Below are 12,062 nucleotides of genomic sequence, written 5' to 3' on the forward strand. Positions count from 1 at the left end.
TTGATATTTGACTGTTTGTGACGTAGAAAATAAGAAAATGAATTTAGCTAATGTGCTTACAATGTATGTGCATAATTGTATGCATTATAAGCGAATGGCGTATATATATTATACACAATAACTCACTTATACAATATAAATAATTAAAAATAGTTGACTATAATTTATAACCATATATGTTCACTAGATCAACGAATTTCTATTATACTATGAATTTCCATTATAATCTAAGTTCTATTATATAGGTAACTAATTTACTATTGCGCGTTTGTTTAGTGCCCCTGTTTCTGACGTTGCTACTTAGTACTTACTGTTTGTATTCGAAACCTTAGACCTATCGACTCGTGCTGATCGATATTCACCTTATTTTTTTCTGCGGTCCTAAGATATTGTTTGCGTTACGCATTTGCTGACTTGCCGCTGTGTTATAATAATTGATATTCGTTTTTGGGACGAATATAACATAACATTTTTTTCCAAACCATTAGGTACCTATAATCGTTTCCGTTGACGTCAAAGAGTTTCTGACGTTTTTTCGTACCTATATTATACGTGAGGTTAGAAGAATACAAGGTATATCGGGGTATCAAAACGTCACAGATTTATGACATATTCAAATGTAATTTCAATAATGTAATATAGCGTTCATCGGATACCCCCTACACGATAAAACATAATCATATATACGTGTTTTTGTGAAATTTTTGAGTTTTGAATATTACCACAAATTTCCATACGCCCGAGGTCTGCAACTGTATAACTTTTTACTTTCGTTGACTAAATTTCAATATTATGTTCACAATAACCATAATATAGGTATATATCTATAAAGGTGACATTATGAATGTTCATAACTTAAGACTCAACGAGCAGATATATCACGTGATATGTATATATAAATGTACCTAAACATATAAAAGTACTATGAGGACTTTAACATATTTTTACATATTTTATTTGTAATTCGGAAAAAATATACAAGATAGATTTCTTAACATATCCTTACGTAATAAGAGCACATTGTGTTATACCGATTTCCTATATATATTTAGCAAGCGACACGTTTTCCGGCAACCGTTTTTATTTGATTTTTTTTTCTTATTATTATTCTCAAATTCAAACTTCCGCCGAATTTTCAAAATGTATTATTCATTAATCGGCGGTACTCCTGTGAACGCCATTGAAGTCGTCGAACACAACGCGCCGGAGCGAATTGAGAATGAATTATTCATAATGTAATATTATAGGTACACTATGTAAGCTCACATTTCAATCAGAGATTCGCGTGGTGTACAATAATTAGCAGTCATACACGGCGCTGCACCAGCGGCGGGCGATTTGCCGTCGGCTGTCCTTATTCTTATTTACAGCGTTCGAAAAAAAAAAAAACAAAAAAAACGTGCAATACATTTTAACCGACTGCATAAATATATTATATATGTTTGTTGCAGACTTGTGGAAGATCATAAAAACGCATGACTGCAATGAGCTAATTTGCACCAGGCCCGGAATAAATCGTATAAATATTTTAGAAGCTATAAATTATTTTTATTTTTTTAGTATTACAATATTAGGTAGGTAAAAGTTTGGTTTCTCTGATTTTTGTACATCGATTATCGGTGAATAGAAGGTGCGTAATAGAAGGCACTTTATTAATTTCTGATAACGCGAGGTATAAGCTATTAGTATAATCAGTGGCGTAGCCAGGGGGGGCTAAGAGGGCTATAGTCCCCCCCCCCATTGACTGTGTTTATTTTAGCTATTGTAGGCTATAGCCAAGAAGGATGCAGTTAAAAAATTGGAGCCTGTAGGCATAATAAATAAATAAAAATGTTTATATATGTATATATAATTTTTAAAAAAAAACGTAAATAAAAGAAATATGTTATTTGTATTTTTGAATTTTTTGTGAGACTTAGCCCCCCCCCCCCATACAAAATTCCTGGCTACGCCACTGAGTATAATATAATATTAAGTCTATATGGTACGCTGTATAAAACCGTTTTCCTGTGTCGTACATGTCATTTTTGTAAACAAAATTTATATAAGAAAAAAATATATCATATTACTATGTTATTTTGGTAGATAATATTGTCATCATATTATAATATTATATATTGCATAAATAGTAATTAAGCGTATACATTTTTTATGACGTTGTTTTCGACAGCACTGTACTCACGATTTTTTTTTCTCGTTCGCAGTGGATTGTGATGATAGGCCTAGAAGGAGGCACGCGGAACGGCGGCACCACCTCCACTAGCACGGCGCGTCAACATGCGGCCCAAGCGATGGACTACTACAACAGCAACGTGTTGCGGGCCCGCACCAACGCCGGCCTGTCGTCGGCCCGTGGCCAGCCGCAAAGGATTGTCCAAGATCCGTTGTACCGGAGCAACTCCAGTCTGGAGCTCACACACCACACGGACTACCACCACCACCATCACCACCATCAGCAGCAGCAGCAGCAGCAGCAACAACAACAACACCACCAACAACGAGGCGTCGGTGTCGGCCACCACTTTGGCGGCAGCACTGCGTACGTCGACTCCCGGGCCGCGGCCACTGACCGGCCGATGGTCAGCCCGCTGTTGAAACGGGAATACGGCAGTCACGGTTCCATTGACGTCATATCTTCCGATAGGAATTCGGCCGGCAGGGCGTCCGCCGGTGAAAACTTCTTCACGCTGCTCCAGGACTACCGACCTACCGTGTTGGACATGATCGATGGTAACAGTGAGTTATTATTTACCGTTGTTTACTGCAGTTGTCCGATGGCTATAATCCCGTCCGCCTCTCGACGCCAAGACCTAATTGAAGTCCATCGGGCCCCGGAACATCTGACAGGGTTTAGTGGTGGGCTCCTTATTATATGCTACTATTTCGAACTTCTCGACCCTTTTCACTTCAGAAGCAATAACTATAGGTACATGTTGTGTACGGTTGTGTATCGTATAAAATATATAATTGATGAGACTGGCAAAATAGTTAAGTGACATTTAGGAATTATTTAAACTTTAAACAATGGATGTAATATAATCGTGTACGTACTTAGTCAATTGTCGTAAAAGCCAGTCACAGCCACTGCTGCATTGACAAATTTTGTTTGGACCTCTACAACACTATAATATATCAAAATATATTATACTGTTATACCTTCCTTAAATGCATCAAAATCGCCCAATATCAATTAATTATTTAATATTTCAAAATAATATAATTAATCGGCAATACCACAGCGTAAAATTCACTTAATAATTGAACTGCTATGTTCTTCACAACTCCCATTTTCTTTAATTTACAAACTTGAGAGAACGTCATACGCAACCCTTAATTTATCCATGAAAATGATTTTGCATGGGGCAAGCCTACGAAGACGCAATTCACAATAGCCTTATACCAAATTCTTTACGATGCGTATTGAAGAAATGTATGTCTTAGTGATTTGTTAAATTTTTTTATAGTAACTGTAAGTTCAATCCAAATTCGTACAGATTAATTTTTTTGATTTGTTTTTTGAATGTTTGTTAAAATTTATTAAGTATTGATATCAAGAAATAGAAACTATGGCACAGATAAAATTATGTTCTACATATAGTGTGAGAATTTGATAAATCAACTGTAAATATTTTCCCATTTGATCTCCAATAGGACAACTTTTAAGGTATTTTGAATTTGTATTTAAATATATATTTTAAGATTAAACATATTAATAAATTCTTTTCAAAATGTCATTAGAATTGACTTTACTAAACCCCTTAACTCCTTAAATAACAGGTATGATTAGGTAATTGGAAGCAGTGATTTTCTGTCTAACATACGCGCAACATAAGAATAGATAATATGTATCGACGATTATATAGTGAAGCGATAAGAATTTTAATAGCGGATTGAAATTTGTTGTCAAATCTACTTAAGATTGACTTTAACACATTCTTGATTTTTTAATATCAACTTATTCAAAAATATAAGTAGGATAAACATATTTTAATATAATTTTTTAGGGTATAACGGAATAAAATAAAAAATGTGACAATCTCAAGTAGACTTTACGAAAAATTAAAAACTATTTTTTGCAGAAGCCTATCGCTCACTTCTGTTTGATCGGTACGCTTGAAATAGAACCATAGATAATATTATTATATACATGGATAGGACATCCCTATGCCTAATATATACATGGTATACTGTGGGCGAAAAGCAAGAACTAAGATGTATTATAGTTAATAATGGCTAAGAGTCTACTCATTTGCATTGTATATATATTATATATATCTACGGTTAAGTAATTTAGTGGTAAAGATACAGACAATTTTTCATCAATCCTATATCTGCCCAATTGTTAACTAAATATTTAATTTTAATATTATTGACCATTGTTATTAGTTTAGAACCTATAAATTGTCAGTTTTACTAGTTATTATTAAAACCTACAAACTAAAATGGTTTAAATAAATGTTTTTTGTGGTTTTATCACAGTTTATATTATCATACCACATCTTGATTACATGTAACCACCTTGGTCACCTAGTATATGCCCCATCCATGTATATATTATTATCTGTGAATAAAACACGTCTAAATCTCCATGTTTCACGTTGTGTACTTTACTATAAGACAGAAAATCTATACTCTATTCCATAATCCTCTTAATACGATAGTAGATATTGTCATCAAATATAATTTTACAATCTAGTAATTTTTCGTGTGTTGTGAACATTTTAAATTTCTTGAAATTCACTTAGAACCCTCGTCCAAAACAAACGAGAGCGTGCCGCTGGGACCCCCAACCACCTTAATCCGGAATCGCTCTTATCTCGTGTAGCCTCCGCTTTCGCATATTATATATAACTAAACATTTTGTTTGCCATCGGTTTTCGAACACGGAGAATAAAGCATCTATGTATTCTACCGAGGTTTCTAAAAATTACCGTCTCTCATGCCGTTTTGTTGTTTTGTATTATTTCCGCGTACAGGTAATAACCGAGAATTCGGATATAGAGAGATGCCGGTCGACACGCCGCCCGATGATCGGATCGCGGCGTCCGTGACGATGAGCAACGGCGCAAGTGCCGTAGACAAGACGACCACGTCGCCTCAGGGTCCCAATTCCAGCAGCCCAAAGCTCAGGCTCAAGTTCCACAAGTTCTGGGGAGCCAACAACAAGTTCTCTAGGACCACGGATGACACGGCCGCCGGCGGACTTCCCGGCGCTCCCGTTTCCAACGCGCAGGTGGCCGGTGTCGGATGCGCCGATTTCACGGGAGATGAGCGGCAGAAGCGTCGGGGCTTTGCCCATTACGACGTCCAGTCGCTGACGGCCACGGTGGGCCTGCCATCGAGGCTCCAGAACATGTTGTCCAGGCGGCGGAACACGGCCACGGGTGCTTCGGCCGCGTCCATGCTGTCCGCCCGTTCGTCGACGCCCGACAGCGGTGACGAAGACCTCGGCGACGGAAAACACAACAATCTTCTGGACAGGTACATAATGATCGAATTAAACGTGTATAAACGATGTACACCTAGTTGACGTTAGTTTTGGTGTTGTGTCGTTGTATAACGAGACACGTATACTTAAGAGGATGTCGGCGCACTTTTTGTTTTCTGTCTCTGGCCCACGCTCAACATGGACAAAACGCATTTACGCAGAATCGTTTTCTCTGCGTTTATAAATATTCTTAGAACGAAATCAACCATTACAAAAAAGAATAATATTTTCGAGGGAATGACATACATATGTCGATATCATATTTGTTTGTTATTTGATTTTGTTTTCGACTTTCAAAATATTGCAAATTTAAATGATGTTTAAACTGTTTTGAGACAATATGTTTAGACAAATCGATATGTGGGATATTTGAACCACTGTTAGAATATGCGTAGAGTAAATACCCAAAATATATGATTGTATTCTCTTAATAATTGCGTTATAAATTATGCGTTATGTAATATTATATCTTCTTCTGTCCTCCGAATAATATGATTTTGTATTTGACGATAGCTGTCCGTTCTTTCGAAACGAACTCGGTGGCGAGGTCGAACGGGAAGTGAGCCTGACGCAGAGGACCCAAGCCGGACAGATATCCACACTGAACAACGGAAAACTGTATCACATGCCGCGCATGGCCTATGGTATATCGGTCCTCGAGTTTCAATCCGGAGCGACTCACTGGACCGACAGCATCTGCCCCGAAAACTACTCGAGGCTGATCGAGACCACTGACGAGGGAGATTTATACTATCGTTCGTTCTTCTTCGGTCAAGGTAACATAATATTATACGCCATAAAATATTGTATATAATATATTAGTAATATATACACTGCGTTATCGACCAATCCTAATTCGGCTGATATAATAATTTTCCCTTACCTAACTAATTGTACTGAATATACGTATATATTATATTAAGTAGCCATTTTTATGTAACTGATATATTTGGTAAGCTGACCATTTTTTAATAAGTATTTACTGCGTGTCCGCTCCTCCTCCCATCATATAAATAAGTTTCACTTGTAGAAAAACCCCCTTCCCTTAACTTAGTGTTCTCTCCATTTATTCCATTTTGAAATCCAAGCGTCGGCGCATTGGATATTTATTTAGAATATAATATAAGAAGAAAAGTCTAAAAAATAATAACTATATAAACATACGAGTATTATATAGTTATTAGTTACTAGTATTTATTCTCGTGAACACAAAGTTATCAACATTTTACTCCACTGGGTGTCCATTGGACTTTATTGTGTGTCCGTTTAGACACAAAAAACATCCTTAAAAAAATGGCCTGCTTGGCAGGAGGTGTCATCGCTATCGCTTATACTCACATTCGTTTATAGTCAAGTCCATTTATAACCAATAATGGTATAGCGTAGTATATGAACACGGATTCTCATACATAAGTTTTGGATTGTCGCAACAAATTCTTTATTACTTCTAGAATAGGTAAATATATACGCCGCACGCTGAAAAGTCGTAGACTTGGGAAAATGATAAATCCTAACCCTTATTCACAAATAAAATTAACTAAATTAAACAAGACTTGAGTTGTTTGAAAACGGTTCACCGCCCAATATAGAGAGAACGAAATTTTTAATTCTTAAAATAAAATCTTACTTTTTTTTTTAAAGAATATGTTTAAAATTGTATTAATCGTAAAATTTCAATTTCACCAAACATCAGTAAAATGTTTGCGTTTAATAATCCATGAAAGTATTCTACAATGTATTTTTATTTTATTTTTAGCGACAAATAATTTTTAAGACAAAAAAATGTTATATCTGTAGAACTTTTGAAAATTCTTTAAATTCGATTTTATATATAATATATATAATAATTTATGATGCCTACGTTTATTGGTGTTAATTTGTTCATTGGATATTTGGATGACAAATAATAATTCACATATTTAATATTATTTTTTCCAGATAAAATAAGATAATGAGAAAAAATATTTGAAAAAATGAGACTTTTTCATCCAAACTTATTGATATGATACATGTAGTTATATCATACTATATACGTGTATATATTATTATTTTATAGATTTGCACTTTAAGTTCTCATTTTTAAGTACTTCCTAAAATCGACTATGCATAGTTATAATTTATTATAATATTTACATTTATGACAAAATGTTTATTCAAAAAATCAAAATTGTTCAGTAAGATGCAGCTAATTGCATGGAATAAATTAAATAATTATTAATTAAATACAATTTCTACGAATATTTTTAAGAAGCTTAAAATATTTGTTTATTTGCATTACAACTAATATATTATAGTTTTAAACAATCAGCAACAAAAACTTAAATTTTTAATACCTTTTTTTAGAACACCAGAATTGGTTTGGAATGGATGAAACGTTGGGACCTGTTGCTATCAGCTTAAAAAGAGAAAAAGTTGAAACTGATTTAACATCTAACGGTTGTAGTTCAAATCCATTAGTAATGTTTAGATACCGGATTATCATCCGAACTAGCGAAGTAAGTAAATTTTAATGATAACAGTAATAATAATAAGTAAATATATGTTTTTGAGTTGTATTTATTTTTATATCATTAATTTCATTTTAAACTTTTTAGTTGCAAACTCTTCGTGGTTCTATTCTCGAAGATGCTATTCCTAATATCAAAATGTCAAGCAGTTCTAAAAACATCAATACAAAAGATGTCTTAGAATATATTGTTCCAGAAATTCCTCTTCCAAGGTAAAAAAATAATGTAACATTGAAGTTATGGAATACATTATGATCATGAATTAAATTTTAAATTTGAATTTGTAGTTTAAGATTGGGTGTGTCGAGTAACAGAGTAGAAGAACTATTGTTAGGTCTGGATGAACAAGGCATTTCTCATACCTACAAAGTTGGAGTAATGTATTGCCGTGCAGGACAATTTACTGAAGAACACATGTATAACAATGAAGAAGCAGGCTTAGCATTTTATCAGTTCATGGACAGTATTGCTCAAAGAGTACGCCTAAAAGGTTTTAACAAATACAGAGCAGGATTAGATAACAAGAGTAAGTTTTCACTACAAAGTATAATCTATACCGAGTTAATTTCTTGACATTATAATATTATCTTGTAGCTGATTCCACTGGACTTTATTCATTCTACAGTCAATTTCAAAACTGTGAAATCATGTTCCATGTGTCTACCATGTTGCCATTTACTCCAAACAACAGGCAACAGGTATATTGATTAACATTTTCTTGTACAATTCAATATAATAAGTAAATTTTTTTCAACATTGTTTAGCTTCTTCGGAAGAGGCATATAGGAAATGATATTGTTACAATTGTATTTCAAGAACCTGGAGCTCAGCCATTTTCTCCGAAAAATATCCGTTCTCAATTTCAACACGTATTCATTGTTGTCAGAGTCATAAATCCATGTACAGAAAATACCCAGTATAGGTAATAACTAATGGCTGTTAAATGAACATTTAGTGTCTTAAAGTAGATTTGATTTCATTATTTTCAATCACAATTTTAGTGTCGCAGTAACAAGATCTAAAGAGGTTGAAATGTTTGGTCCTCCAATTCCTTCAGAAGCTATATTTAAAAAATCCAAAGAATTTAGTGACTTCTTATTAGCTAAAAGTATGTATACAACATTACCGACTAAGTTTGTTTTAAAATATTTTTATAACAATGATAATCTTCCAGTTATAAATGCTGAGAATGCGGCTCATAGATCCGAAAAATTTGCTACAATGGCAACTCGTACAAGGCAAGCATACTTAAAAGACTTAACATTAAATCATTCATCAAACACTACTATTGAACCAGTGCAGAAATTTTGTAAGTCAATTGTAATAATCATAATCTTAGATGTAAGAAATAAAGATCATTAATTAAATTAATATTTTCTTGTTTACAGCAATGCTGTCATTTAGCAGTAAGAAAAAAGAGAGATGGCGACCAAGATTTCAGCCTGATGCGTCGCAAAGAGGTGCTATTTGTTGGCAAGTAGTTTTAGAAGAAGGTAATGGAGTTATTGGTGGACACTGTCTTCTGGCCATATCATCAGACTCCATGGTCCTTGTGGAAGAAAATAACCATGACATATTATTAGTTGTACCTTGCAAGTCTATATTAGGCTGGACAACTCAAACTAATAGGTATATTTTTGTTGTAACAAATACATTTTGAAATTGAAATTAGTATATTTATTATTTAATATTTTTTAAATTTAAAAATATTTATTTGTTAATAGCTTAAGAATATATTACCACGAGGGTGAATGTGTTACTTTACATATGCATGAAGGTTGCAGTGACGGCGATAGGGATGAATTAATGGAAGTTGTAGTTAGATTACGAGCAGTTACACAGGGTTCTGTTGCCCAGGAACTTTCATTACACCGTAATTCTTTGGGTCAGTTAGGGTTTCATGTTCAACCTGATGGTCTTGTTACACAAGTGGAAAAATCCGGTCTTGCATGGGAAGCTGGTCTCAGGCAAAATTCCAGACTTATAGAGGTATGATGTCCTTGGCATAAGTTCAATTTTTTAAATGTATTTTATTAATTAATGTCCAATCATAGATATGCAAGGTAGCTGTTGTCACACTCACGCATGATCAAATGGTGGATTTATTGAAGACTAGTGTCCTTGTCACTGTTACTGTAATACCACCTTTCTCAGATGGCTCACCTAGAAGGTATGTGACTATAAAAAAATGCAGGCTTGTAAAATTATTTAATAAATTATATTTCAGAGGTTGCCATATTGAAAATTGTTCCTATCGCACTGACAGTAGTAGTTCTCCAAAAGGATATGAGAGCGAGTATGAAAATGTTTCCGGTATTACAGCTGTAACTAGTCCTAGAAAACAGACAGCACTGCAACAACCAGTTACTGGGAATCATCGAAAAATGTATGTAGTAATTGTTGTAAATAAGGTATTTTGAATTTATTAACTTACAGCTCTCAATTTTTTTGATAGGTATGAACGCAGCATGTCACCACCAAGATCTAGCAATAGTTCAGGTTATGGTACCATGGGAAGTAATAAATCCTACACAACACCTAATGATTCTCGTTTTCCCCAAAATCCTGAGGTAAGTTATTTTATAGTTTATACCATGTTTATATAGGTTATTCATATAATATTATTTACAGGGTACATTGACGAGTTCTTCAAGTGGTCATTCGTCTGATGATCGTTGGTACGATCTGTTAGAAGTACCATTAGAAGATCCTCCTCCAGTCCCCACGAGATTAACACCAACATCAACCAAAACCCATTCTAAAGTGCATGCCAGCAATTCGTTACCATTGTCCACTATGAATAATTCGTTTTCTGTATATTCGGATCTGCGGAGTAGTAAAAATGTTGCTGCTCAACAGTACGATTATATGAACAAGTCTTCTGACCATAATAATGATCTCCATAGACAATTTGATGAACGATCAGAACAACCCCGAAGATCAACAAAACGATTAGTTAAGGTTAGTAATATTGATACACTTAAATAATCAACATTTTTGTATTTTATTTACTCTTGTTACTTTGTAGGCAACAAGTGGCCCTGAATTAGAAAAGACAAATGGTTTGATTGACACCAATCATTTTAAAAAGAATTTGAGCAACGGTAACATACCAGAAACATTGAATGAAAGAATCCTAGTAGCTAGTGAAGGTAATTGTCTAGAACACTATAATTTAAATTAAATGGTTTGTTATTAGTAATAAATAATAATGTTTATTTGATTTTTTTTTTTAAAGATGATGTTTCTACAATTGGAAGCAGTAGTACTGGCTCACCCCATAGTCATCGCAAAAGCTTGAAGAACAATGGCAGTCGGAACCAAAGTCCTCGATCTGGATTGGATCGAGGTGAACCAAGACTTAGACCTGGTATCTCTGGACGTAATTCGAATGCAAGTAGTAGACTCAGTGGAAATATGAGTACATTGCAAGAAGATCTGATGAAATTAATAGATCCTGACTATAATTTAGATTCGTCATTCATTGTAAGTCTTGCCAATTTTACCCTTAACAACTATTATATAAATATAAATTTAAAATAACTATTAATCAATAGGATACAAACACCACAATAAATAAGAATCCATCCAGAGAGAATGTATCAAATGTAGAGCAAGGTCAAGTTATTCTCACCAAAGCTCGTCCTGCCACTGTGATATCTAGTGCACCAAGTCCAGCACTGAGTGAAATGAAACCACTGAATCAAGTTGAAAGGTATCAAAAATATTGATGATAATTATTAATAAAACAATCAAGTGTTATAGATACCATCATTATCTAATATACTTTTTATAAATTAAATATGTTCTCTGTGTTGATGAAATTATTTATTTTTATTTTTCTAGTGTGGCTGATTTGCCGTTACCAGACACTCCAATTGATCGAATGAATTGGAAAATTCTTGTGGATACAGCTACTGAAGCGTTACGTAAAGTATCAGCTGGCGCTCAAATCAAAGAACCAGAGACTACTACTATCAATGAAAACAAAGATCAAAGTTGGAATGACATGAATGGTAGTGTTCCCATATTAAATTCTACTAGTACAAACAAGTAAATATTATTGT

General features: G+C 34.1%; 1 protein-coding gene across 3 annotated transcripts in view; it reads left to right on the forward strand.

The window, feature by feature from the left end:
* Positions 1 to 12,062, forward strand: part of LOC107170332 (signal-induced proliferation-associated 1-like protein 2) — a 52,830-nt gene that overhangs the window by 39,337 nt on the left and 1,431 nt on the right. For 2 of the 3 annotated variants that reach the window (XM_089227505.1, XM_089227504.1), the window contains 20 exons: positions 2,205 to 2,736; positions 4,977 to 5,481; positions 6,002 to 6,264; positions 7,832 to 7,983; positions 8,083 to 8,207; positions 8,283 to 8,521; positions 8,590 to 8,693; positions 8,760 to 8,917; positions 8,997 to 9,103; positions 9,170 to 9,304; positions 9,384 to 9,624; positions 9,720 to 9,984; positions 10,050 to 10,165; positions 10,223 to 10,381; positions 10,451 to 10,565; positions 10,627 to 10,956; positions 11,024 to 11,147; positions 11,234 to 11,481; positions 11,553 to 11,710; positions 11,842 to 12,048. In XM_089227505.1, the coding sequence (XP_089083631.1) occupies positions 2,214 to 2,736; positions 4,977 to 5,481; positions 6,002 to 6,264; positions 7,832 to 7,983; positions 8,083 to 8,207; positions 8,283 to 8,521; positions 8,590 to 8,693; positions 8,760 to 8,917; positions 8,997 to 9,103; positions 9,170 to 9,304; positions 9,384 to 9,624; positions 9,720 to 9,984; positions 10,050 to 10,165; positions 10,223 to 10,381; positions 10,451 to 10,565; positions 10,627 to 10,956; positions 11,024 to 11,147; positions 11,234 to 11,481; positions 11,553 to 11,710; positions 11,842 to 12,048 (4,274 nt within the window). In that variant the 5' untranslated portion in view covers positions 2,205 to 2,213. The remainder of the gene's footprint in view (positions 1 to 2,204; positions 2,737 to 4,976; positions 5,482 to 6,001; positions 6,265 to 7,831; positions 7,984 to 8,082; positions 8,208 to 8,282; positions 8,522 to 8,589; positions 8,694 to 8,759; positions 8,918 to 8,996; positions 9,104 to 9,169; positions 9,305 to 9,383; positions 9,625 to 9,719; positions 9,985 to 10,049; positions 10,166 to 10,222; positions 10,382 to 10,450; positions 10,566 to 10,626; positions 10,957 to 11,023; positions 11,148 to 11,233; positions 11,482 to 11,552; positions 11,711 to 11,841; positions 12,049 to 12,062) is intronic. The other variant, XM_089227506.1, reaches the window with a different exon arrangement.

This window comes from Diuraphis noxia, unplaced genomic scaffold, assembly GCF_037042655.1.
Source record: "Diuraphis noxia isolate RWA-SAM2 unplaced genomic scaffold, SU_Dnox_SAM2 contig0004, whole genome shotgun sequence".
NCBI classification, from domain to species: Eukaryota; Metazoa; Arthropoda; class Insecta; order Hemiptera; family Aphididae; genus Diuraphis; species Diuraphis noxia.